This window comes from Coffea eugenioides, chromosome 6 (assembly GCF_003713205.1).
Source record: "Coffea eugenioides isolate CCC68of chromosome 6, Ceug_1.0, whole genome shotgun sequence".
In the NCBI taxonomy this organism is placed as follows: domain Eukaryota; kingdom Viridiplantae; phylum Streptophyta; class Magnoliopsida; order Gentianales; family Rubiaceae; genus Coffea; species Coffea eugenioides.
In genome coordinates, this window is record NC_040040.1 from 45,788,662 (window position 1) to 45,816,394 (window position 27,733).

The following is a 27,733-nucleotide window of genomic DNA, read 5'->3' on the forward strand; positions in this document are numbered from 1 at the left end:
GAGAAAATACAGTAAGGGACATTGTCTTTAAAGAGGAATATATTAATATTCCCACAGGTGTCATTGATTTTGTTTTGGACCCTATTCCTGAACAAGATCATGACATAACAAATCAAGATAATGTCGAAGAACAAACTGTTATAGAAGAACAAACTCTTCCTCTCCAAGAACCAGTGCCATTAAGAAGATCCACTAGAGAAAGGAGAAGTGCAGTGCCAGATGATTACATTGTTTTTCTCCAAGAACATGAGGATGACATTGGATTGATGGAAGATGATCCAATCAACTTCCGTCAAGCCATAGAAAGTTCAAATTCTCAAAAGTGGATTGATGCCATGAATGAGGAGATTAAATCCATGAAGGACAATGATGTTTGGGATCTTGTCCCATTGCCAGAAGGTGCGAAACCCATTGGTTGTAAATGGATATTTAAAATTAAAAGGGATTCGAAAGGCAATGTGGAAAGATTCAAAGCTCGCCTTGTCGCTAAGGGATTTACACAAAAAGAAGGTATCGACTATAAAGAAACCTTCTCTCCAGTCTCTTCAAAGGATTCTTTTAGAATTATCATGGCATTAGTGGCACATTTCGATCTTGAGTTACATCAGATGGATGTAAAGACAGCGTTTCTCAATGGTAACATTGATGAGACAATTTATATGGTGCAACCAGAAAACTTTGTATCAGGAGATCCAAAGAATATGGTTTGCAAACTTAAAAAATCCATCTATGGGCTCAAACAAGCGTCTCGACAATGGTATTTCAAATTTCATCAGGTGATCATCTCATTTGGTTTCGAGATGAATTTAGTGGATGATTGTATATACCATAAGTTCTGTGGGAGCAAATATATTTTTCTGGTATTGTATGTTGATGATATTTTGCTTGCCAGCAACGATATTGGTCTATTGCATGAAACCAAGAAATTTCTAACTAAGAATTTTGAGATGAAAGATCTTGGTGATGCATCTTTTGTGTTAGGCATACAGATACACCGTGATCGCTCTCGGGGTATTTTAGGACTATCACAAAAGGGCTATATCGAAAAGGTTCTCAAAAGGTATGGCATGCAAAATTGTAAACCAGGTGACACTCCAGTGGCTAAAGGAGACAAATTTAGTCTTGAGCAGTGTCCCAAGAATGCTTTTGAGGAAAGAGAGATGCAAAAGATTCCTTATGCCTCAGCAGTAGGGAGTCTAATGTATGCTCAAGTATGTACGCGTCCGGATATTGCGTACATTACTGGGATGTTGGGTAGATATTTGAGTAATCCTGGATTAGATCATTGGAAAGCAACCAAACGGGTCTTACGGTATCTACAGAAAACAAAAGACTACATGCTCACGTATCGGAAGTCAGATGAGTTGGAGATCATTGGGTATACTGATTCCGATTATGCTGGATGCAAAGATACTATGAAGTCAACGTCAGGCTATGTCTACTTGTTGGCTGGAGGTGCCATATCCTGGAAGAGTGCTAAACAGTCCCTCATAGCATCTTCCACTATGGCTGCAGAATTTATAGCTTGCTATGAGGCATCCAACCAGGGAATTTGGCTGCGAAATTTCGTCACAGGATTACGTGTAGTGGATGGCATTGAAAGACCACTCAAATTATTCTGTGACAATAAGTCAGCAGTCTTATATTCCAATAACAATAGGAGCTCGACCAAATCTAAACATATAGATATCAAGTTCCTGACTGTTAAAGAAAGAGTGCAGAATGGACAGTTATCAATAGAGCACATCGGGACAAACTCCATGGTTGCGGATCCGCTTACTAAGGGATTGCCACCCAAAATGTTTCATGAGCATACTGCTCATATGGGTGTCGTATTAAACGATGTATAGTTTTAGTGGGAGTTTGTTATTTTAAATGCTCTTATGATATTTTTCAGTTATTAAGGATTTAAGGATATTTTATGCATAAATAAAGTTTGGATTTTTTTGCACTCTAATTTTGGTATGATTTGATCTCATAAAATTTAAGGTGGACCAGTTGGAAATAGGCATGTTTTGATCACATTACATGAAATTTCCATGCTACACATCCACATCATAATTCATGTCATTCAATTGCATTGATATATGTGACCATTGATGGGTCGAGTTACGAAATTGTAACAAATGCCGCTTTGATCCTATATTGGTGTAATTGATGGACCGAATTGGTTACAGATACATTGTGATAATGACAGTAAAGTTGAGCTCATACGGTTAATTGCAAAACATAATTATAAAGTTACACATATAGTCCAAGTGGGAGATTGTTGGATCCTTAATCCAACATTGGACTTATATGTGAATAATTATGTATTGCAAACTGTCAATTAAGATTAAACCCAATTAAAGTGATCAAATATAGTTTGGATTTAATGTATCTAATAGGATGTGGGCCCTTTAATGTGTAGAAACTTATGGGCTCCTATTTCAATGATGGGCTGAAATAGGGCTCCAAAGGTAACAGGAATGTTACCTATAAATAGGGTTATGGTCCCCAGGTCACAGGCATCGTTTTAGTTGTCGTATTCCCTAATACAGCAAAATACCCCTTCCCTGATATCCCATCGTCAGGAAAGATACCAGAGAGAAACTAAAGGCCTCTCTCAAAGGATCGGTGAATACCTGTTGACCTGGAAGGCCACCCCAAATCTCTAGGGATTCAAGTATCAAGTTTATCAATATGGATTCAGGTACGCTTCCGCTATTTTATCGTTTATTTATTTCTTAATAATCGCCATATAGATCTTGGGTTCAATAGGTGATGGTTTTCACCAGTGGTTAAATTTAGATAACCACCCTAACATGTGCAACACATTTCAGTTGCATGAAATAAAAATGATTGTCATAAGGTATGGTAATAGGAAATGCCAATTGCACATCCCATTTCAGACCATAAGATTGACATTTATGTAATCAGAAACTAAATTCTTGCTCCAAATGCTCAGTTTGCACATAAAGCATTTAAGTTCAATTCCATTGCGCTAAGTGTTAACCACTAACCTGTGACTGACTTACAGCAGGAAGATTTAAAAATGATGTGAGAAACTTGAGTTTGGCAAGTTATCAGCCATTGCTCTAGGTTCATGCTACTATTTGAAGTCTGTGCTATGGATGATCAGTTAAGTTTATCCTCATTCTCCATCAGCAGGCAGGCTGCTGCTGTCCTCATATTTTGTTTTATGGAAGCCCATTCTAGCTGTCTTATTGCAGCTATTATTTGTGCAATCATAGGCATTGGAAGACTTAGAAGTCTGGCACCAAGTTATACTGAGGAAAAGTTTTCTTAGTCTCCAAGTCTATTGCCGTAGAATTATTATAGACTAAGTCTGTTAAGACAGCTAATGAAGGGTAGACAATGAACTCCCCCTCTCTGAGCTGCGAAACTTGTAAGATATCTCCTCTTTCACGGAAAATAACTTTTCATACCTTCGAGAGAAATTTTTTATTGACAATGATCTATAATTTTCATGGCATATTATTTAGTTTATGTACTAAAAAGAGAAACTTGGATGAGAGCAAGATCATATTTTTTTCGTTAAAATTTTTTAAGGAGTTGCTTTCATTTAACCTTTTAATCTAATGGTATTTGATAGGTTTCGTTTAAGTTTTAGACAAATGACATTGGCACTTCAATAAAATAAAAAAGAAATATTATTTCATCTTTTCAATTTTCAACTTTCACTAGTCTTACATCAGTCCTAAATTGTTATACTATTAATAGTGCAAAATTTGTTTAAAAATTATTGTTTAATAAATGCCATGTGGGTATAAATTATTTAGTAGCTCTTAAGTAAAGTACAAGTTTTTGTGATTTGGAGTTGTAGTATTATTTTTGGACTTGTTCCTTATTCTTTTGTGGAGCTGTACAACTTTAACGGATTACTAGTTACTTTGGGCATAGCGCGAGGCGCGAGGTTGCCCATATGGCAATTGGTATGTGCTCAAAAGGATAATAATAAATTGAAAATACAGTATTGCTGCAGTTGAATATATTAAAGTTAAAAAGAAATAGAGATTATCTAGACTAATAGTAAACTATTATATTTACATACATAAGAGTCTTTCTATAGATGCTTTCGCTCTAATACTTGCACTGATGGAGCTTTATGATTCCTAGTAGAGACTTGCACTGATGGACCTAGGCTACTAGCCTGTTTGTAGCAGGTGATAGCCTTGAAAAATGAATAAAGTCTTTGCTACTTGAAGCTGGTGATGAATTGCATGCTCCGGTGGTAGTAGCAGGATTGACCCCAGTTGGCAAGTAAGCTGTTATGCTGTAAATCTGCAGAATGTTAAAAGCATTATGATCTTAATTGTTGCAGTAAACATTCATAATAGAACAGCCATGAAGCCCAAATCATACCAGAGTGCGATAAAACTACTACCTTTATTTGGCATTCCATAAATATGATCCTCTTTAGAAATATCAAGTTACCAGAGGCATTAGCAATCACAAGTTCCTTCACATATGTCAGATAAGATCTACACAAACAATTGCTATTTTTTGACATCTTTTCTCATGATTAATAGGAAAATGCATTAAAGATCAAGAAATCATGTAACTTGTGAAGACCTGAGTGTACAAAGTGAAACCAACAGAGAAGTAATTAGGAAGTTCAACTAGTTATCTATCAAAATTTGAACAAAGGAAAATGCCCTATAATACATGTTCCATACGGTCTCCCCGCAACACTATAGATACATTCCCATATTTCAATAGACAGACTTCCCCACCAAAATCAATGTCTAGATAGAAACAAAAAAGCATTCCAGAAAAGGATGATACCATGAATGTAACTTGTACCCCATCTGAGGAGTTCGAGCCAAGCCACTATTGAGCTGAATAACACCACACTTGGAAGTATCAAAGATACTGGAGATGAGTTTTACTTAAATTCTTAGATAATACAAGAAATTTGTTAGGAGCCTTAAAACTAAGTCAACCGTAATTCCAGTGATCAAAATTGAAAAAAAAATTAGGCTGAACCCATGACTGAAGCTTTCTATTAAATCATATTGAAAAGAATTAAAAAACCGGAAATAGAATAAATAATCCAAACATAACAAAGCTCAAGGTACAAATCAATTTCATCCCTAACTGGAAATAGTTTTTTCATTTTGTTTGTTTATTTTACTTATTTGATATTCTAGAAGTCGCTAACACAAAATTAATAGAATAACCAAAAAGTAGGTTCAATGGGTTAATTGACGAAAAAATTGATCGGGAAAAATGAAGTTCAAAACTATTTGTAGGTTACTACTAGCACACTTTAGCTGATTAAGTTAATTTTCTCAGAAGAAGAAACACTTTAGTTAATTAATAATTTTTTAATATCACAATGCATAAAAGTATTGTTTTACCCCTTTTGTTACTTTCTTTTTCTTTATTTTTTAATTTTGGTCTAATTCTTTTTTGTAATGGAGGAAGATGGGGTTATAGGTAAAATGGAGAATTTTTACATCTCATCTTACAATCTTAATTTCATCCTTTTGAACATCATAACATATAAGATATAAGCAATATTTTTATGTATAAAGATACGATTAACGTAAAAAAAGTTAAACAGTAATTGGGTGACATGAATGATGTTGCATCTATGACAATTGAAAAATAATGATCATAATAGAATAGTCTGCACCAAGCATTTTTCCAACAAATTTTTCTTGTTGTTTCCCCCACATTTTTTAAAATAAATTTTTATTTTTCAATTATTTTCTTATTTCACAGCAAAACTCTGGGCCAGCCTTTATGGGCTCAAGTTAGAGTGGCATGTGGGAGAGAATCAAGCCCTTATCAGCCCACCAAGATCTATTAGCGTGCAATGGGCTTGGAGCCCATCTTCATCTAGACCCCCAAAACAAAATGTTGTAGTATAAAAATAATGTATATAAAAATTAAATTTCAAATTCAAATTTTATGTAGTTGTCGTTTATTCAACGTTAACAATCTATACACTGTCAGCGTAAAAATGATTAATTTTTATAATAAAACTTTTACAAATAATCTTCAATCTAATAAAGGGTCTAATTGAAATATAGAAAACTTTTATAAAAGGCATTCGTTGTGCTCTAGTCCTTATTCCGTTATTAGTTGGGGGAGAGTAACCAAATTATTAAACCACTTTTTTTAATTATTAAACCACTTGTTAATTCTAAGCTACCCCTTTTTGTTATATTTTTCTAATCCTTTTTTTCAGCACATATTTTTCTTATCTTAAAGTCCTGCAAGCTAGTTCTACATTAAAACCATCGCCATTGTGTAACACAAATGCAATTGTTAGAATTTGATGCTCTTGTGCTTTTCATTGAATAATTATCTTTTATGTCAATGTTACATTCTGATATGAACACAAAATTGATAGTACCCTTAAAAAAAATTAATTGGTACCCTTAAAGAAATTAAGAGCTAATTGGATTTTGTGCCCTTAAAATTTATTGCTATTCTGACATCACAATCTAAATTGAACTTTTGGACACTTTTTCTCAAATGAAGTTGTTTATTCCGACTGCATCTCAAACTTTAATTTTGAGACATTTTCCACCCTCAAATTGTTTTATATATTTCTCTTTGGGAAAGAATAGTTTATAATGTTTAAAAATTGATTGAATCATGAATAGATTGGAATTAGATATTCAGGAAGTGAATTGGTGTTTAACAATGACACTCTTTTTGGACCCCAGAAATATTAAAAAATGAACCCAACCACCTTGCACCAAGTAGCAATCACTAGAAATTAAAGACCCTAGCTTCAATTCTTCGTTGTCCCTGCTTGCTTCTAAAATCCGACTCTTCCTCAACTAAAAAATTAAAAATAAAAAGAAGTGACAACCACCAGTTGTAATTTTAATGTTTTGATGGTCTCTGACTCTTTAACTGATACTAAAGTAAGCAAATTCTTATGCATATCCGTACTAATTACCTTGGTAATTAGCCAAAATAGTTGAAAGTACCAATATCATACTATCGAGTTTGGAAAATTTAAACATACCAATTATTGAGCATATTAAAATGAAATAAGGAGTGAATTGGGGATATGTGAGAACCCGTAATTTTCATTTTCTAGGTTTCTCGTATTTTTATGGCTTGTTTTCTGCATTTTCGTGATTAAAAAATTTTTCTAGATAATTTTAAGGAGCAGATATAATTTTTAGATGATTTTTCTAGTATCAAATAGATTTTGAAAAATTAAGAGCATATACCGGACGTGGGACCCACTGGTGCGAAAAGTTCGGAAAAATTCGGCCAACTAGATTAAGTTTTGAATACTGGAATTAATTTACCGGGTGTTAAGAGATAAGTAGAGGATGCTAAGTGGATTGATATAAGAGAGACAAGGTAGGTAGGTATTTATTAAAAGGTGACAAGTGTCACCATTTGAGTGGTTGAACTTAAGACCACTATTCATGGTCTTACCATTTGACTTAAATAAACCAAAAATGACCCAAAAATCATCAAAAAATCCTCTAAGGTGGCCGGCCCTCTCTTACTCTCTTTCTCTCTCTCTTACTCCAAGCACAAGGAAGAAAACTCTTCAAGCTTGCTTCAAATCATCAAAACCAACCATCCAACCTTGATTTTGCTCCATAAAACCACTTAAGGAAGTGTTGGTGAGTTGTTGTGTGAAGTTATTTGGAAAGTTAAGGTGACCAATAGCTCTCTCTCTCTTGTTTTTAAGGTAAGTTGTGAAGAACCACCCTCCTCCTTTAATTGATACATAAATCATGCTTAGTGGTAGTATGAGATGCAAGTTTATGGATTATTTCTTGATTTGTGGTTGAAATGATGGAATTTTATTATTTTTGGAGATTTTTCTGTTTTAATATAAGCATGATTGTGTGGCTATCTATGATGATTAGAAATGGTATATAATGACTCTAGGAGGTGGAAAAAGTGATTAATTGCAACCAATTTCTGGTTTGGAAGAAATTTCAGAAAATTAGGGTTCTTGAGGGAGCATTCTGCCCGAATTTTTAGCTCCTAGTTAGAGGCCGAATTGGCCTTGGCTTAAAACATGAAAGTTGTAGGGAATGACATTTTAGAGGTGCCTACAAAATTTCAGATCAATCGGAGTAGTGTAGAATGAGATAAGTCGAAATTACTATTGCTGTTCTGGTTTTACCCGAATGTAAGAATTGCGCCTGTAATTGGTTGTTTTGGCTGGAATTGCTTCAGAACTGGTTGTTGAGGCCTTCTGATGAAATTTAGCCCTGTTTCTTAGCTTTCAGCTGGTTTTGGAATTTCTGGATTTGGACTTGGAGAGCCTGAGTTATGATGTTTCCGCTAGAATGCATTTTGGTGGAATTTCTGGATTTGGACTTGGAGAGCCTGAGTTATGATGTTTCCGCTAGAATGCATTTTGGTGAATCTGTTTTACGTTTTTGATGTAGTATCTTGCATTTTTGACCTGTTTGCACTCAAAACTGGGTTGAGTGACCTTCTGTGATGTTATAGCCCTGTCTTTTAGCTTCGAAATGGTGGGTCGTACACCTTCATCCGATAATCGTAGTGAAATTGGTTCCATTACCGCAAAATGAGGTCAAAAAACTATTTTTTTTTCAGGGCCAAAGCTAATTGCCTTTCCGAATTTTCTGGTTTCCTCTATTATTTGTGTATGCTTAGGGAACCCTATTTTTGGTAGTATGTAGAATTGGTTTATGACTTATAATCGAGTCTTATTGTATTTATTTGAATAGTTTAGGGCTTGACTTTCATATCCGGTCATTTTCTAGCTAAATTTTGTACTTGAATGCCATTAAGCCTAGTGAACGGCTTTTGGGAATGAGATTATTTTTGGACGAGATGTTGGGACTGATTTGAGGAAATAATGAAGCCATGATGGCTGGAAAATAGGTAAACACAAGGGATATGCTGCCGGAATTTTTCTTGAAGGCTAGTTGGATTTACTTGTGATTTGAACGAAGGGCTTTTGGGTTGTTTGAGCCTAGGTTTTCATGTTACCTTTTCGTTACCAAAAATCATGTTTTGCACCCTTGCTTTAGTAATTATTTGGCGAGGCATACGACTGGTAGTCGAGCCTCACATGTGCATTCTGTATACTCGATTTTGAAAGTGGAACCTTCAATTGTTTTCCTTGGATTATTTTAGAGTTTCTTGGTGATTAAAACTCTCTTTTGGGAGGTATCTGCACTGACCCTGGTGAGTGTACTACTCACTTGTGTGTTACTATATGGCTTTGAATGCTAATTGCTTGAAATGAATTGAATGTGACTTGATTGAAGTGAAAGTGTACTTTATCACTCTCACTTATATGCCTTATATCATTGTTGTCATGTTATTGGAATGTTACATGAAATGAAAGTACTTGACTTGGTGTCGATTGGACGAGTATCCAACGACTACAAATGTTATCATTGAACTCAACCCCATTGGTAGTTGATTGAATCGAGCCGGCGAGGGTTTGGTCGTGCCAATTAATGAACCTTGGGTAAAGTTATATGGAATCTTGTAGTATGCGAGACTCTCGATTCCGGTATACTCGAGTAATACCAAAGTGCAAGTGTTTGGATTTCGGGCCCGGTAGGGGGATGTTAGGTGGAAGGAGTGGAAGTAAAGTGGAGTCTACGGTTGGTTACTTTTGAACATTGACGGAGAGTCAATGACGTCCGATCAAGAAATGCAAACGAGGAAAAGGGCTCTTGAGAGCCATCTGTATCCTTTTATCACCATATTTGACGTGTGCCTTTGCTTATTTTACTATATTGAATGAAAGCTTGATGCTTATATGCACTTGGTTGCGTAAGTGATAGTATCTCACTGGGCAATTAGCTCACACCGTTCATTTTGTTTTCCTTACAGGAATATGACTCTTTTTGGAATGAATCTTGATAGATGGTTGCCGAATGAACTAGATGTATATTTCTTTTGTATTGTATGTGAAGTGAAACCCTAAATGTATCTTTAGGGCCGATTTCACTTTCAATTTGGCAAAACGTGTATATATTAACTTTTGAAAACTTATGTATGCCACTTTGGGTTGTAATTGCTAAAGTTCAAGATGTGAATGTCTGCTTGCATTTTGGTTGGGTTCTGACGGGTCGGTTACTATTCATGACCGACTCCGGATTTCATTTTTTTCTTTGGGGTTATTTTGCCCTTTTGCCTTGTTTACGCGCGTTATAAGTTCCGGAACGCAATAGATCGCTCTAAACTGCACCGTTAGTCCTGGCGAGAGTTGGGCAGGCAGTCCGCTAACCCCTTTGGTTCGCCTTAGGGGAAGGTGGGGCTGTCACAGGATATGATGTTCATACCAGGAGAAGGGATCTTAGAATTCTTTTTTTCACTGTCAAGTTTAGGGTTCGAATTTTGCGTCTAGCAGTTAGGGGTGAGAAAAGTGTCGGGGAAGTGAGAAATATTTTTTTTTAAAAAAGATCTAAATGAATAATACAAACCTAACTAGCTAATTTAAGCAATCGCATGTTATTGTCTAACATTTGTCATAGCCGCCCAAATTATATCATCACTATTCACCACCCCAAAGATCAGGCAAGATACGATTGTTGCCTTGTTTTGCTATTTTAATACGGTGCTATCTTCCTCTCTTCTGAATCTTCTCAACTTGTCTTGTTCAATTAAAATCCATTTATTGTTCTTTAAAATTTTGTGTCCCTTCCACATGCGATTCGAGAGTTTTAGTGTATTTTGATTTGCAATTACCTTTCCCAGTTTCAATTCAATGCAATTTTGCTTAGCTTAACAGTACCATTACAGTAACTACCAAAATTAAAAGGAATATTGAAAGCCTAATTTACTTGAAATGCAATAAAAATTTCCAATGCACTCGAAAAGGGAAAATGCTTGTTTTCATCCTTAAAACTTTAGGTCATTGATACATTTCATTCTCAAACTATCTAGTGTAATATATTTAGTATTTGAACTATCAATGTTTGACAAATTTCATCCTGAAATGTGAAGTTAATTAATTTGAACAGAAATTGGAGTTGGAAAGAAAGATAGTTTTAAAGTTGGTAAAGTAAAAATAAATTTTCTATTCTACTGATTTTAATTCATGCAAGATTTTCTACTTAACGGTTTCATGCTTATCACGTGTTGATTTGAAGTCATACAATGCTTTTGATTTAACGGGCTCATGCCCATCACATGCCCAATTTCCATTCAAATTGATTTCCTGTTTGAGAATGAAATTAGTCAAGAATTGATAGTTTAGATACTAAATGTATTATACCAGAAAATTTGAGGATGAAATATGTTCATGGCCTAATGTTTAGGGATAAAACTGTCATTTTCCCCACTCGAAAGCTTATGGATGAACTATTCGTGCATTATATATTGGGATGATTCTGAAATCTCCCTTAAAGTTCTAACAATTGCAGTCATCTCTTCTGAAATTTGAAAAATTATACATTGCTAACTTGGTGTTATGAAAAGATTATAATAGCTTTCATAAACTCTACAAATCTGAAGTAAAAAAATAAGTTTAAAAGAGGGGTAAAAAAACCCTTTCTTGCTAACATTCTTTTATCCAAAAACTCTAACATTATCTTATCTAGTACATTATATTTCATTCCCAATTTCTCTACATAGACTTTTGCTCAACTCTATAAGAGCAGATAACCAATAGGAATGCATTTGTTAAAAGAAGAATTTTCACAAATTGCTTTACAAAAAAAAAAAGTCAGAGCACCAAAACTTGATTTAAAAAATTTTTTACAAAGAACTATCTTAAAATTTTTACCTAGAGAGTAACGGTAATATTTGATTTCTTTTATCCTTTTCATTTGTTTTAAAAACCTGATAGAGGTAATATGAGATATTCACAGGACACTTTATATTTATATCACCAATTGCTACCAAGAGATGCTTTTTATAATTATATCACCAATTGGCAGCAAGGGGAACATTGACACATGACAAAATTTTCAAGTTGGAATACTCTTTTGTCCAATCAACAGGCCTTTGGGAAGTTGACCACCACCAAAGATTATAAGTTTTGGTGGAGTGGGAGATTAAGGTTTCAAATCTTACTTTCCATCAATGTGCTATTATATGTGATTTTTTCTAAATTCATACGGATGCATAGTGCACGCTTCTGGTTCGATGATAGTTCAGTTTTCATCGATTTCTCTAGGCTTCGTAATGCCTCTCCCCCATAGTGTAGGTTAGAGTAGAAGTAGAAGTAAGGTAGGTTAACCGCTGCTGTCTGATTAAAAAAAAAATTGCTCTTTTGTCCACTGGATAATAGCACAAAACAGCACCTTTATCAGGCTTTAAGGATGCTCGCCAGATGCCCATATAAATAGTTTTTTCCATTTGATTGGTAACTCATCTTGCTTTCTTCAACCAATTGATTTTATTACTGATTTGATGGTTGGAGTGACATTGGAGAAAGGTCCGACCATTTAATTTTGGGAAATTTGCCAAATTGGTCCCTAACATTTACCAAAAACACTTTTTTAGTCCTTAACATATAAAATCAGCCAAAATGATCCTTCACATTTAAATTATGAGCCAATTTGGTCCTATTGCTCGTTTTTGCTCATTTCTCCGGCTAAAAATAGCACGCCCCCCTCACATGATCATAATTTTATGGGTAAAACCGGAAAACACATTTCATTACCGGTCGAAAGAAGCCATCTTTCCTTCATCTAATCACCTCACTAACCCATGAAATTGAAGAGGAAAAATACAGTAGCAAGAAATTGGGAAGAAGAAGCTGACCTTTGAAGAGTAAAATGGATCCAAACGAGTGATGTCTTTGTGGAAAGGAACCCATCATTGTGACTTCTTGGAAACCTGCAATCAGATACTTACAAAATAGTTGTAATACTTGGGGAGGGGGGGAAAGGTGAGGCATCTGATTTTTTGTTGGTTGGGGGAAGGGGAAGAAGAGATAGAGAGAGGTAGTTACTCTTGGCGCTGGAGGGATTTGAGGATGGAAGCTTTGGAAGACTCGATCTCCCATCCATGTATCCGAAGTCCAACCCGCCTGTCCGGCAGCAACTCCGCTCCGGCTTCTTTCAATTCTTTCTGGTCTGCCTCCCACTCCATGCCCCCTACCTCACAAAACAAGCACCGTCACGATTTATGTCCAATCCTGTTCCAGATTATGCAACCCCCCTCCTGCTGGGCTGGCAACTGGAGCTGGTTTTCTACTTCCACAAGGATGGTTTCCGAACGGCAATGGATTCCAGCTACCGCTTTTTGTGAAAGGTCAGAATCGTCATTGCATCTTGTTTGTCTCTGTGTGTGTGTGTGTGTGTGTACATGCCCTCTTAATTTTCTTCACGATTTTCTGGCCAAACCTTCAATCTTTTCTCAATCACACCCTACAGGTTTGTCGTCGTCATCATCGGCAGTACATTTCCAAGTTATGCTTGTTAATTTGGGGATGCAATTAAGGTTTCTTCAAACTGTAATTTGAGGGCCAAAGGTGAAATGTGTATTTTGGTGGTGGTCCCCTATCCTTTTACCTTCAACCGGTAATGAAATGTGTTTTCCGATTTTGCCCCTAAAAATATGACCACGTGAGGGGGGCGTGCTATTTTTAGCCGGAGAAATGAGCAAAAACGAACAATAGGACCAAATTGGCTCATAATTTAAATGTGAAGGATCATTTTGGCTGATTTTATATGTTAAGGACTAAAAAAGTGTTTTTAGTAAATGTTAGGGACCAATTTGGCAAATTTCCCTTTAATTTTCCATCATTCGACCATATATTGTCCACCCTCCAGCTCGTATCCAACTCAGAACTTCATCTTGGTAAACTTATTCTGTCCCAAAAAAAAATCTGACATGAAAACTTGACTTCTCAAAACTCAAAAGCGTGTAACCTTCATGCCGTGCTTCCTTAGCTTTTGAAATTGAGACCCATGAGAAAGCCTTTCAGGTTGGAACACTCTTTTATTTACTGTATAATAACACCACTTTATCCAGTTTGAAGGGCACCCTCCAACTGTCTGTTAAACAAGTTCTTCTCCGTTTTAGTGGTAACTCATCTTACTTTCTTCAACTCTTTAATTTTAAAGTTGACTTGATCGTTGGAGTGAAATTGAGATGAAAGCCCCAACCTCCAGCTCTTGTCCAACCTGAACTTCCATCTCAGTGGAATTAATATTTCAACAGTTAGGGGAAAAAATATGTACTGACAATATATATACTTACGGATTTAGATGCATGTCATACATGTAAAGTCTGGTATTTAAATTCACATTTAGACTCATTAATGTGTATATTAACAGTGTAAAAAAATTAATAGAAAAAAAACTCTAACATGAAAATTTGAACTTTTCATAGTTGTAACCCACATGCCTGTGCTTAATTTGTAGCTTTTGAAATCCGCGGCTAAATTAAGTAGGGCAGGGGTGAAATTTATTGCAGAAGTAAAGTTCCTAAGACTTTTGGAATCCTACTTCCCAGGTAATTTTTGGTGACTGGTTTCCTCTTCCTACCAGCAACCAAAGAAAGAAAAAAACATTGAGGTACCATTTGGACCCATTTCGTGATTTTGCAGGTGTAAGGAACCAACTTTAGTATTTTGCTTTGCTTGCAGCTTAAACTTCTCTAGCCTGAATCTATAGCTGGATCCCAATTTTACTCTTGTCAGGGATATGACGGTTGTGTTCCTTTTAGCTTTCTACACCATACAGGAATCCACTTTATATTTTATGGCGTGGAAGTTCGAATTTCCAACCTACTCTGGGGTATCCTGTTTCATGCTTTAGTTTATCGGCTCCATGTCAATTCCTCAGCCGCACTAAACCAGACTAAAAAGTCGTATAAAGTCCAGCGATTTCCATCCTGGCATTGCCTTGTTTGGATCGTAGATTTTTAGAATTTTTGTATAAAAAATGTATCATAATAATATAGTGCATATAAGGTGAAAAAGTGATTAAAAAATATGTAGAGATAATTTTTCTACAAAAATTCGCAATTCAAACAAGACCTTAGTTTTGCTAGAGAAAACCTCGAGTATCAAGTAATGTTTTCCAACTCAAGTGAGGTTTGAATTCGGCTTATTCTCAAATGATTTTTTTCTTTTTGATATCAAAAGTGGTAAAAATATTAGTAATAAGAAATGTCCTCATTAAGAGTGGAAATTACAAAGTTTGGAGGGGAATCTCTTTAAACAACAAAATCATTGAAAAAAACTAGCATTCCTCTCTAATACATGCGCAACATCATTATGAATCCTAGGAACCAAGAAACTTTCCAAGCAGAAAAATTTTGAAGAGAAGCAATGATGTCCGAAATCAATATTGCCACGCTCGAATTATCAATATCCTGACCATGAATGGATGAAACAACTGTTTTCTTATTATCTCCTTCAAGAACAATGTGATGGAAATTCAGGTGATGTAAAAGCTGGACAGCAAATTTGGCTGCATAAGCTTCTAACTCATTTGAGGAAAATTTACCAAGCAACTTTTTGTACAATCCTGCTTCAAAAAGTTGTGCCATCAAAATTTGCCTTAAAGAATCCATGTCTAGGCTTCATCCATATAGAACTGGTTGACTGAATTTGACGTTATTCTCAAATGATTCTAGACACCTGATTTTAAATTTTGACTCATTATTGTGTTCTATTCTCTATTGCTTATCAAGACCTATTTTTTAACCCAAAAAAAAAAAGCTGAAAATCAAAAGCGACATAATAGGTTCATTTAGATTCTGATTGTGCTTTTCAATATCAAAAGCAATTGTGGACAAGCCCTTTGTCTCTCTTTTTGTTTTTTGCTTTTGTTTTTCGGCAGAAAAAGATTGAATTGGTTCTCTAATGGCTTTCTTGGTCACTTAATTTGGCAAAATTTAATGTGGTTAAAGTTCCAACATAATAGATGAAATGAAAGAAACGATTCTAAGTCGGTCAAGCCATCCTGCTTCTCTCCTTTTTATTCCCTTTGACTGATTGTTTCCATGTGTTCTCACTTTGACATGCCAGGTACTGATTAGTCTACGGACTAGTGTCTTAGTTATAATAGATGTTTTCTAAGGACCGGCTGCTGCCTACTTTAGCTGCCAAAGTTGTTGGTAGTTTACCATTACCGTGAACTTGAGCAGCAATCACTTGAATTAGGTACCGTACATGAATATAGAATTTGGAATTTAATCATTCAGACATTAGATGTATTTGGTAGAAGACAATTCCTTAGTTTGGTTTTACAAATGATAAATGAAATGCATTGACTAGCCAAATTCATGTTATTCTATGGATGTTATTTTGTATTGGAGTAGAATATACCAAGTTTCCTAAATCTCAAGGGTAATCATAAAAAATTTAGCAGCAAAGAAGGGCTAAGGCCCCGTTTGATAAAAATGAAGTTTAAAAATTAAATGTTGAAAATATTAAGTTGCTGAATTGATAAAAAAAAAACTAAAATATGTATTTGATAACTAACTGAATTATGGTACTGAATCAAAATGTCGCATAAATGTTATACTTTCATGTTTGAAAAAAAATTGTCTTCTATTATATTTGGAGAGAAAGAAAAATATTTTGTGTGAGAGAAAAAATTAATCAATTGAGATATAATACTTAAGTGTGTGTCTCTATGTGTGTGTCTGCGTGTGTATGTGTGTGTGTTGAACAAAATCGGGGCAAGTGTATTGCTTTGTACGAAAGCATGCGCGAGAATGAATCATATATGTGAGACGTATAATATATCTGATCAATTTAGAAAATTCAATAAAAAATTTTCACCTAAAGTTTTGTAAACAAATTAAATAGTGCTTAATATATTAAGTGGTTAGATATTTCAATTAGCAAACATGTTGAATACAGAAAAAGTTATGAATGAATTAATTTTTAGCATGAAGTTGAATTATCAAATGTATCCTCCTATAATTACACTCTTTTTAGGACAATTTGTGCCCCTACGAATCTTGAACACCAATATAGATGATTGTTAGCACGTGGCATTTAGGATACAACGAATAAAATCAAAATTGTCACTTCCATTGATATGCACAATCAAAGGAAGCAAAAGTTTTTCCATGCACCTTTCTTTTGCCCAAAAATAAAGTTATGAGAACTTAGAAGAATTTATCATTAGAGAAAATTGTTGTAAAAATTCTCCAAAAGATTACCTTCATTTTTAATTTCAAGTTTTAAGTTACATATCCACATATAGTGTATAAAGGTTCTTTTTGGTGATAAAAAATAGTAACTCATGTAGAAACTAAGATTTGAAACACCAAAACGTAGTGTTATAAAATTTGTAATGCTAATGATTAAAACCCAATAATTCTTTCTTTTCAAAAATTTGAAAGAATTAACTTCTGAAACTTAAGGCTTCATAATATGGAAGGTGTAATGGGTGAAATTTTATTCGACACATTGGTAGCAAACCTTTTAGTAACTTTTTTTACTTGCATTTTACTTAATTTTGTAGGGTTTCTATTGTTAGTGAAACTGTTAAATGTAGTTCATTAAATGTTAAAAATTTTCAATACATAAAGATTGGCTAGAGTACCTAAATTCCAAAAAAAAAAAAACTCATAACTATTCTAACCAAAATGAATAATCTTATGCTTAACTGTTCTGGATTTATCATGTGAAAAGAGGATAAATTTTTTTTTTTTTTTTTTGTAAGCAGGAGGACTCGAACTCGAGACCTCTCACTCACTTACACTCACTCCCCCCGTACCACCCAACCCAACCCTCCCCCAAAAGAGGATAAAAATTGTTTTTTCTTTTCTAATTAGTAAATGCATCCACAATAATCGTATGAATGCTAGCTCATCATTAGATTATAACCAATCCACAAATAGTTCAATAAGTATTAAATTACTATTAGACTAAACTCACAACTTATAATTGTATGATTCGAAGCTGAGATCTTTTATACATGAGGTCTCTCTCTTATTTATTTCACTGTCCGACTAAGGCCTCATAGGCTTGAAAGACTATAAAATAGCTTTACAAACACTGAAATAAAATTAAGAGATGATAGTGGATTGGCTAATAGTAGTTTTACATTTCATAGTTAAATTGACTGGCTAAATATAAAGGATATTCTAATCGATCTAGATGTCACATTAAGTAAATTTTGATAATTATCCTTTGAACAATGCCAAGTTTATGGTGTCAAAGCTAATTTGGTAAACTAATTAATTGCCAACCATTATCCTTTTTCAAGAACATTCATTCGTCAATCACAATCAGTAGGCGCAGATAAAATGCTTAGAATAAGATTCTCACTCTGACAAACGTGGGCTAACGGCGGGCAGACGTTTATTCAAATTTAGGACACAAATGTGAAGTTTTCAAAGCAAGAAATAAGAACCATAATTGAAGAATTTTTCGAGGGTGGTGTAGATTTCCTAAACATTGTAGCTAAATGCCAATCAATTTGCTTAATGCACATTGTGGCTGCCGGCAAATTTCTGGCATCAAAATGTCTTCACATGGCATCCTTTTCTTGGCCTTGTTTTCCAGTCAATTAATTAGGCACCTCATCACCAAGAATTGAATATCCAGAAATATATTTTTGACGAATAATTTCATTAGAAATAATTCATGATTTGCATGTGATCATTTTTTAGGTATAGAAAGGTTAGATCCCACTTGTGTAGTGGCAAAAAATTAATATGGATCAGGTCAGGTCTTACTATTTTAGGAAAAAAAATGAATATAGTTCAGATCAAATTCCGTTTTTTAGAGGCAAAAGTGAATATGGATCAGGTCATTTATTTAACTACAAATGATATCTAATTTTTTGGCCTTTACTAAAAAATAATCATGTGTGAGTCACGTAACAGATTCAAGATAAAAAGTGGTTGAAGACCCATGTTGTGACCAAATTATGCCGATTTAAATTTATAAAGGATGTAAAATTAATATTTTAAAAGTGAATGATGAAAAAAATCATTTGGTAAAATATGATTGACGTTTTGAACAATTTTTTCTTGGTACTATAATATTTATTGTGTTTTTGCACGTAATTCTATTGATTATGGTGTTACGGACTTGCAACATTTATTGTTGTTATAAAAAGAACGAACACGAAAAAAAAAAGAAAAAAGAGAGAGAGAACAACATAACGCGGCTGGCACTGTAGTGTGAGAATATTGCAATCAATACGCAACCAATCATGTGAATCCACAATAAATGTTTAATTTCTTTTGTTCACACTGCACAAGGGAAATGCAATAGTTGAACTTAGTAACATTCAAATCTCAAGGAGTTTACAAAGTCAAACCATGTTAAAATAGTCTCTCACCATCTTTTGTGGTTGACCTGGGGATACAATGAGTTTGTTTGGATAAGAATTTATTTGGATGATTTATTTGATCCAGTTACTGTAGTACTTTTTGTGATGTGATGTATGTGAGATAAAAAGGTGATTGGGAATTGTGTGTATGATACAAGCAAAACAAAATCTGAAATAAATCTTGCAAATTTTCTTTGTCCAAACAAACCCATTCTTCTCGATAACTATTAAGTCAATAAGGATAGAAATAAAAAGAAGGAAAATAAAACCGTTTCCTCCGTCTAATAGTACTTGGAAGTATTCATGAACACGAGATAATAAAATAGTTTTTTTGGCAACCCAAGATAATAAAAGAGTTAATAATCTATTCTTGTTACATGTAGAAAATAACAATTATGGACTGTTTCCTGTCACTCCATTTCAAATTTGAAACTACAAAGTACAGCCGAAGTACTTAATTAATTGAATAAATTACATTTTACCCCCCTATAGTTTAGTATTTTTTGTATATAATCCTCCTATAGTTTCAAAAATTATACATAACCCTCTTATGGTTTGAATTAAAGTATCAAAGTGACATAAGTGATTATTCGTAATGGAACCTTTGAAAATGTCGAAATTACCCTTGTTTAAAATTTAAAATGGTTGAAATAACTAAAATATATAAACATAATATACATGACACACTAACCCCGTATGATTTTATATTTTACCATATAACCCTCTTATGATTTAATGCTTTACGATATAACCCCTTTATGGTTTTCAAAATATACGCATAATCCCCTTATAGTTAATAAATAATTTTCAACTTTACATAGGGGTATTTTGACATTTTAGGTGACTTCGTTATGGATTGCAAATTCCGTTACTTTGAAACTTTAATCCAAACCATGAAGAGGTTATGTATAACTTTTGAAACCATATGGGGGTTATGTACAAAAATATTATACCACAAGGGGGTAAAATATAATTTGTCCTAATTAATTACCCTAATCTGCTAAAAGATGGCATTATTTTCTACCATTTATTTTTATGGTTAAACAAATTCTGGAGCAAAATAGCAATTAAACAAGGACTTTGGTTTATTTTTGTTAAAGTACATGAATGATTATGAAGTGTTGAATAGATTAATTTTTCTTACACTATTTAATTTTCTGTAGACAACTTGAAAATATTCACAACTCAAATTATAGACGTAACAATTCACTCCAAGATTATATTTGTCAAAATTCAACTATGACTATAACATGAATAAGTATGACTAGCCTTATCAAAGTCTTGATCAATAAGTATTTTTTAAAAGTAGTTCAAGATTTCGTGTTAGTTGAAATTAAAAAATGTACTATATGATGTCAAAAGCTATAATAAGTATAGATTGAATTTTGTAAGACCGTGTCTTAAAGTTTTCTAGTTATGTTCTAAAGTTTACGTGATATGAGTCATCAATATGTTAATATTCACCATCAATGTAAACAATGATGTAAAAAAACCAAAAAAAATGTTTACACTGAATGCGTGATAAGATTAATTTTTTCCATACTGTCAGTGTAAGCATTATTTTACACTAGTTAGAAGATCTAAATGAATGATATACAACAAGTGCTCAAATCTTATTATTATTATTATTATTATTATTATTATTATTATTATTATGTTGCATGTGGCACGTATCCAAACTAGTATTCAAGAAGCTCTATTATGATTGCATAGGAAAGGTTAATTTTAATTTCTTCTTTAAAGATTAAATTATTCTACACAGTTATACTATGTATTTTATGTTACATGTGTTTATTCTGCACTATTAGTGTTAAAACAATCTTTACATCTATTGTCTTTTATCTTTATCTAACATCAACAATCTAATGTACTCTTATGTCATGAGGGGAAAGAAGGGATCCAACTGAGCTCTCTGATTTAAATCTACTGCATTCTCTAATTTTTTTTTTTTAAGAAAAAAAGTAGATTCGAACCTCTAACCTGGTGTATGGAAGAGTTCTAAGAGACTTTCGATGCACAAAAAATTTATCCTTTCCACTAATTTGCAAACTTAAAAGAGTGTTAAAACCAAAAAGAGAAGGAAACAACAAAAAACAAAAAAAGGAGGAGCAAATAATCTTTGGTGCTGTACCTTGCGAAATGCTTGACGCCTTCATGATGGCTGCATTTTTTTATTATAGCGAGCAAAGGCGCCGCAAGGTGAAAAGTGAAAAAAAAAAAAAAAATTTTGAAACTTGATTGGATGATTGGTTTGATGACATTAGCGGTGATGGCGCGGTCAGGGCACGTGCTCACGTGCCTTCGCATGTGAACCGATTTTTAATTTAATTAGAGCCAAAGCGAAGCAAAGCAAAGCATGGCGCGCGAGCCAGGCCACCGCCGTCCATAGTCGGCCCTTGGCTGTCAACTCATCCTCCTCTTGCCACGTGGTTCACTCACAACTCAAGCATTCTCTGACTCCAACCAGATCCACGGCAAAAGAAAGACTTGCTTATGAATTAAGCCTAAGGGTCTATTTCCATTGAGCTCCCTTGAGATGAGGCAATTGTCACTTTGAACCGTAATCGTTCAATTGGTTCAATCAATTCCCCATAGTAAGTTTGATTTTCTCACCAAAAACCTTACTATCTTTAATATAAATGTTGAGAGCGAAGTAATATGAAAAGTTTATACTCATTTATTTCTGTGCTGAAATATTGAAGGAATCTATGAAATTAAGGGGCAGCTTTGGATGCTTTCGAACATTTTATTTGTTCTTTATTAGTATAGAGGATTAAGAGCATTGATAAAATGTGTATGCTTTAGTGAATTGAGTTTTTATTAAGTTGTTGTTTCTCATTTTGAGTTTTTTTTTTTAAAAAAAAAGAAAGAAAGAGAGAGAATCACATCGACCTCAAACGAAATTTTGAGATTCAGAACTAGTAGATGCAACTTGAATCACTAAAATATAGATTAAGAAATTGTGAATTATTAGGTTGGAGTATTCTTTATTTTTAACTTTCTAAATATGGGTGTACGCATGGTTGTACATTCACACACAAACATTTTCATAAACCAAATATGTGGATCAAAATTATAAATAAAAAAGTAAAACAAAAAGATGAATTGAACTTTTAAGTTGAATCTTGAGCCTATATCAAACTCAAAGGCAAAATAATTTTCTTTGCCTCACGAAACCAATTCGACACCAGCGTAGTCGTAAATTCAAAATTTGGTGAATGCAAAAGATATTGTAAAGTTTTATGGGACTAATTGATGCACTTAAATTGCTATGGAGGCAAAATGATGATTAGGTACCTTTTAAAGGGGAAAACTAAAATTAACTTTAAAGGTAAAGGCATAACAAGAAATCTAAGGCCGTCATGGTACAAATACAATAGCAAGAAAGATTCTTTGCATAAAGACACCAAGTCAGCAACCGAATGAACAGAGCCACCTAATAAGTGCAAAGCAGCACACTGCAACGTTTTGAGCATATAAATATATCCCTTCTCCAAACATACCATTTGGCAGAGTCCTAAATTGCAAACAACTCAAATAAAAGCATTTTCGTCATCCAACCTTCCACCTTCAATTTCTCTATTCCTTCTTCAATGGGATGCTGGACTAGGGGTCCGATTATCGGACGGGGGTCCTCCGCAACGGTTTCTCTAGCCACCACGGCTTCCGGCGAACTCTTGGCCGTGAAGTCCGCTGATCTTTCTTGCTCAAGCTTGCTGCAAAAAGAGAAAAGCTTGATTTCTGAACTTTCCTCACCTTACATAGTTAAATATGTAGGCTGTGATGTTACAACAGAAAATGATAAGCCTTTGTACAATTTGTTGATGGAGTATGTTCCCGGTGGCACGCTTTCTGATCAAATAAGGAAGCAGGGAGGTCCATTGGAGGAGTCCATGATTCAAGTCTTTGCACATCAAATCTTGCAAGGATTGGATTACCTTCATTTGAATGGAATTGTTCACTGTGATATCAAGGGCCAGAATGTGTTAATTGGCAGAGACGGGGCGAAAATTGGAGATTTGGGATGCGCTAGGATGGTTGAAGAAGGAAATGGGATGGCCGGAAAATCAGTAATCGCTGGCACACCTATGTTCATGGCACCAGAGGTTGCTCGTGGAGAAGAACAAGGATTTGCTGCTGATATATGGGCTCTGGGGTGCACTATCATCGAAGTGGCGACGGGGAATAATCCTTGGCCTGATATGGAAGACCCTGTTTCTGCTTTGTATAGAATTGGTTATTCAGGGGATGTGCCAGAATTTCCATGGTGGCTTTCAGATAGTGCTAAGGAGTTCTTGAGCAAGTGCTTGAAAAGAGATGCAAAGAAAAGATGGACGGCTCGAGAGCTTCTTCATCATCCATTTTTTCATGGTGTTGGGGAGGAGAAGGAAGCAGAGTTTGTGAGGAATTCTCCTACTACTGTGTTGGATCAAGGCTTTTGGGATTCCATGGAGGTAGCTGAATCTTCTTTGCAGGATTCTTCCCACATTGTTTCCTCTTTGGGTTCTCCAGCTGATAGGATCAAGAATTTGATGGAAAATTTGTTTTCATCAAATGCAAATTTTCCCAATTGGTCAGAGGATGGAGATTGGGTCACAGTTAGAGGCACCGACTCGCAAGAAATCCAACCAGTTTCTCAGCAGAATGAGAATTCAGAAGTCCATGATTCCCAATTAGCTATGGATCCTTTTTTGTACTCAATTGATCTTGAAGAAGAGCTCGAGAGCTCAATTGTGATTGATGACTTGTTAATCAATTGCTTAGTTGATGAGATTAGTAATGTTGGAAATGTTAGTGGTGGATTAAATCTGACATTGTCCTGTGATAATGTGGAAGAAACTTTCAATTTTCTAGCTAAAATTCTTGATTTTGATATGAATATAATGAAATGTTGGTTTCTCATTAATTCCATACTCTCAGAAGCCCATGTCTTTTTATGTCTACTTTACTTCAAAGTTTCAACATATTTGATGCCATTAACCTTCAATCAAACTTTAGCATCTTGATAGCATAATAAGGTCCTTTCTGCCACCTTGGCGTCAAACAAAGTTTGGTTGGTTTAATGAACAAGTCATCATTTTGGGGACATACTATTAAAGAACGGTTGGTATGTGAATGATTAACACTGTCTATAGGATTTGCCGACCCCAAAAAGGAAAAAAAGATAAGGTTTTTTTACCAAATCACTGCCCTCTTAAGAAGAGTCTTGTGATCTAGTAATTCTTGATCGATAAAGATACTTTTTGTTATTATGCTTGTATAAAAGTTGACATACACAAATAAAATACGAATCATATATTGAGTAAAATAACACAATTTATGTTTGCTTACCAATTTTTAAAATCATTACACTTATTACATAGTATTGCACCATGAATAATTTTTCGTTTTGAATACAACAATTATACTAGATTCTATACTAGGAGGAGAGGGACGGGAACGGGGACAGTAACAAGTGTAGTTAAAATACCCTCTGATAGTGAAATCAAGAAATTGGCAGATGATACAGTAAGATAATGTATTTAAGGTATCCTCTAAAAGTAACGTGAAAAAACTGGCAAATGATGCATGTTTGGATTGCATTTTTTTGAATTTTTTGTAAAAAATTATTTTAGCGATGATGTACGTGAGAAAAAAATGTAATAGAAATATGTGGGATTAGATCCCACCTGCACCTAGGGAGGGACTAATCCCTTTTCCCGGTGGCGACTGGGCTAGAACCCAATGGTTACCACGAACAATTGTGCTTGCGTGAAATCCCATTTCATGTTGTTTGCTTTGACGTGTAAAGGCCAGTGCCGATCAAGGTGTGCGTGGTTTCGGTGGGGATCGGTCACATCTGCTGGCGTGATGCATGACCGGCATGTATTAACACGCCGGCCAAGTCAAATTCTACACGGCCAGGTCCTTAACCAACCGTGGTGGCTGCCCGATCTTGACCGGAGCATATTAGCCCTGTTGTAATGGGAAGGTGATGACTTTAGATGAAGTCAAGTCACTCTAGTCAACCCCTCTCATTCACACTCATCCTCGTGTGAACAAGGAAGACTTCTATCATTTTCATTTTTGGGTTTTATATAAATAAAGACTTTTTGTGGTCAATGCCTTTTAGGCTTTTCGTGACATTGTATACCTATTCTAGAACAAAGAAAGAGAAGAACATCAATTATGGGAACGAAGTCAACGAATAATCCTCATTTGTTCCCATTAAACTATGACCAAATATGGTCAATGGAACTGGTGATACTTTTTGGAAGTATGGAGTTTGGCTGCCTTTAAGTTGACAAATTCTCTTAGTGGGTCAATTGGGTGTCCAATGACACCCGTTTTGCTATGCAGTATTTGTATGGTGTAGTGCAGGAGTGGTTGCAACTTGCAACTTACTACTAGAAAGTACAAGCTTGCTTTTTAAGTCTAGAGTTTATCCAAATTTGAACCAATCTTTTGGAATTCAACAAAAGGTGGTAGTAGCAACTCAATCAAGAGAGGCAGTAGGTTGCCAATTAGTTTTTCCCCCCAATCATTTTGTGGTCAAGGGGAAAGTGATTTGCACCTTTGATGGCTATATGCTTATCTAACATGAGAAAAGATTGCAACACAAATACATTAAGATTCTTTGTCATTTAATTTTTTTAGTCCTTATATTAGTAAGTCATAATTGGGACTATAGTTAATTGTTATTATCTTACTATATATAAAATAGGAGGGAGGGATTTGGTGTAAATAAATTATGTCATTAAATATATTATCTAATCTACCCTTACTTCTAAAGAGAATTATATTATTTTTAACTATTCACCTCTCTATAATTACTCCATATCTATTGAATTAACCGTCACTTCCCTAATAAAAAAACTACCTTTTTTTTAAAAAAAAAAAACTACAACAGTTTAACTATTTTAAATTACTAATTTTCCAACAAAAAAATAATACTAATCATTTTTTATATCTTTTATTAGTAGAACACACATTGGGTGTACTTTCACCACTAGTTGCTATTATTGTTTGATAAGATTACAATCAACCCACAATATAAAGATCAAATTCTAGCTCTTTTTTTTAAAAAAAAAAAAAAAAGACAAACGGTAAGACTTATACTATTTTGCTGTAAGGAAGGAGAACTCAGTTGAATTATATACTGGATTAGAGAGGAAAGGCTCATCTAGACTAAATATGTACAGAACTACACATTCTTTGGATTTTTTGTTAAGTGCAGTCTTTTAATTGGAGTTTGAAGGGGTTTTAACATCCAACCTACAATTAAGAGAGAAATTTTAAATTCATCCTAGTGGTCAATTTGCCTTTGACAAATTGACTAAAATCAAATTATAATTCAATAATTACAAATTACAACTCAACAACATTACGAATTAATGCATAAATAATGGTCGAACACTAACATATAATCAGATGAAATTCGCGTAGTAAAATTTGAATCCAAAACCTCAAACTCTCGATACCGCAATTTGGATTATCCAAATGCGGTCTACTTGGCTAGTTGCAACAAACGAACTTGTTACAACACTACTACTATTTACCACAGCCTCATGCTCAACTTTAGCCTGTGTGAATGAGATAGTGGAGGATGAATGTCAACCCTCAGTCACTCCTTTTTATTCCAAATCCAGTACACATTCATTCCTCTATCCAGACTTCAATCTGTTCAACATGGCAACTGGGATTCCACTGACTTAAGCAATGACTTCAGCCAATCTTTGTTTGTAAAATCTACTCGTACCACACTTAGTGCGCATGCATTCGAATTATTCTCTGGATCTCCCTATTCTTTTATCTTATCATGCATGATCCTTTGCGTAGCCACACCTTCGTGCTTCATATGCAGGGCGTGTTAGAGGCTCACAAGGGAGAATGATAAAAGGGCGGTATATACTTTTTTAACATTTGGAACTAGCACCTTCAAGAACACTTGTGGTCCACCAAATACAATGGTATACAGTTCGAAAATGGATCGCAGATGTGAACTGATATAAACCTTTGTTTTTATATGATATTTTCATGTCATGAGTTTAAATATTCTACCTACCAATTTTAATTTGCACGTAATTTTTAGAGATTTTTTTAATGTGTAGGCTATGGAAATTTTGAAAATATTGCTATTCATTTAGTGAAAATTAAAGAGAATTAGAAGGGTCTTGATTAATCAAGTGTATGGCCAATCCATACAAATCCACATATATTTTAGGCGGTTTGGGTATTTGTATTAAACATCCATTACCCAACTTAAGTTAAAAAAACAAATTAACAAATTAAAATCAAGAAACAAGAAAAGACCAGCGACTATGTAATGAAGCCAAATGTGGGATCAAGCAAAACATCCCCTGGCCAATGTTTTATTCGGCAGACTTGTCCAAGTCTTATCTGTAGTTGCTTTCTATTCCGTGGCTTGAGCTTTTCTATAATATATACTCCCTCTGTCTCACTTTGATAGTCCTGATTCTTTTTTTACACAGTTTAATAAAAAATAGTTAACTTTGTTGGAACAATTAATTTAGGTAGCTATTTTTCTAAAATACCCTCACATT

At 34.5% G+C, this 27,733-nt stretch overlaps 1 protein-coding gene across 1 annotated transcript; it reads left to right on the forward strand.

The window, feature by feature from the left end:
* Positions 1-22,783: 22,783 nt before the first annotated feature.
* On the forward strand, positions 22,784-24,196 carry LOC113774231 (mitogen-activated protein kinase kinase kinase 18-like). Its single transcript, XM_027318787.1, has one exon. The coding sequence runs from the start codon at positions 22,784-22,786 to the stop codon at positions 24,194-24,196; it is 1,413 nt and encodes a 470-aa protein (XP_027174588.1).
* Positions 24,197-27,733: the final 3,537 nt, after the last annotated feature.

What these genes read in the sequence shown, in the direction of transcription:
- LOC113774231 (XM_027318787.1), top strand. Translation starts at nt 22,784, where the DNA reads ATGGGATGCTGGACTAGGGGTCCGATTATCGGACGGGGGTCCTCCGCA.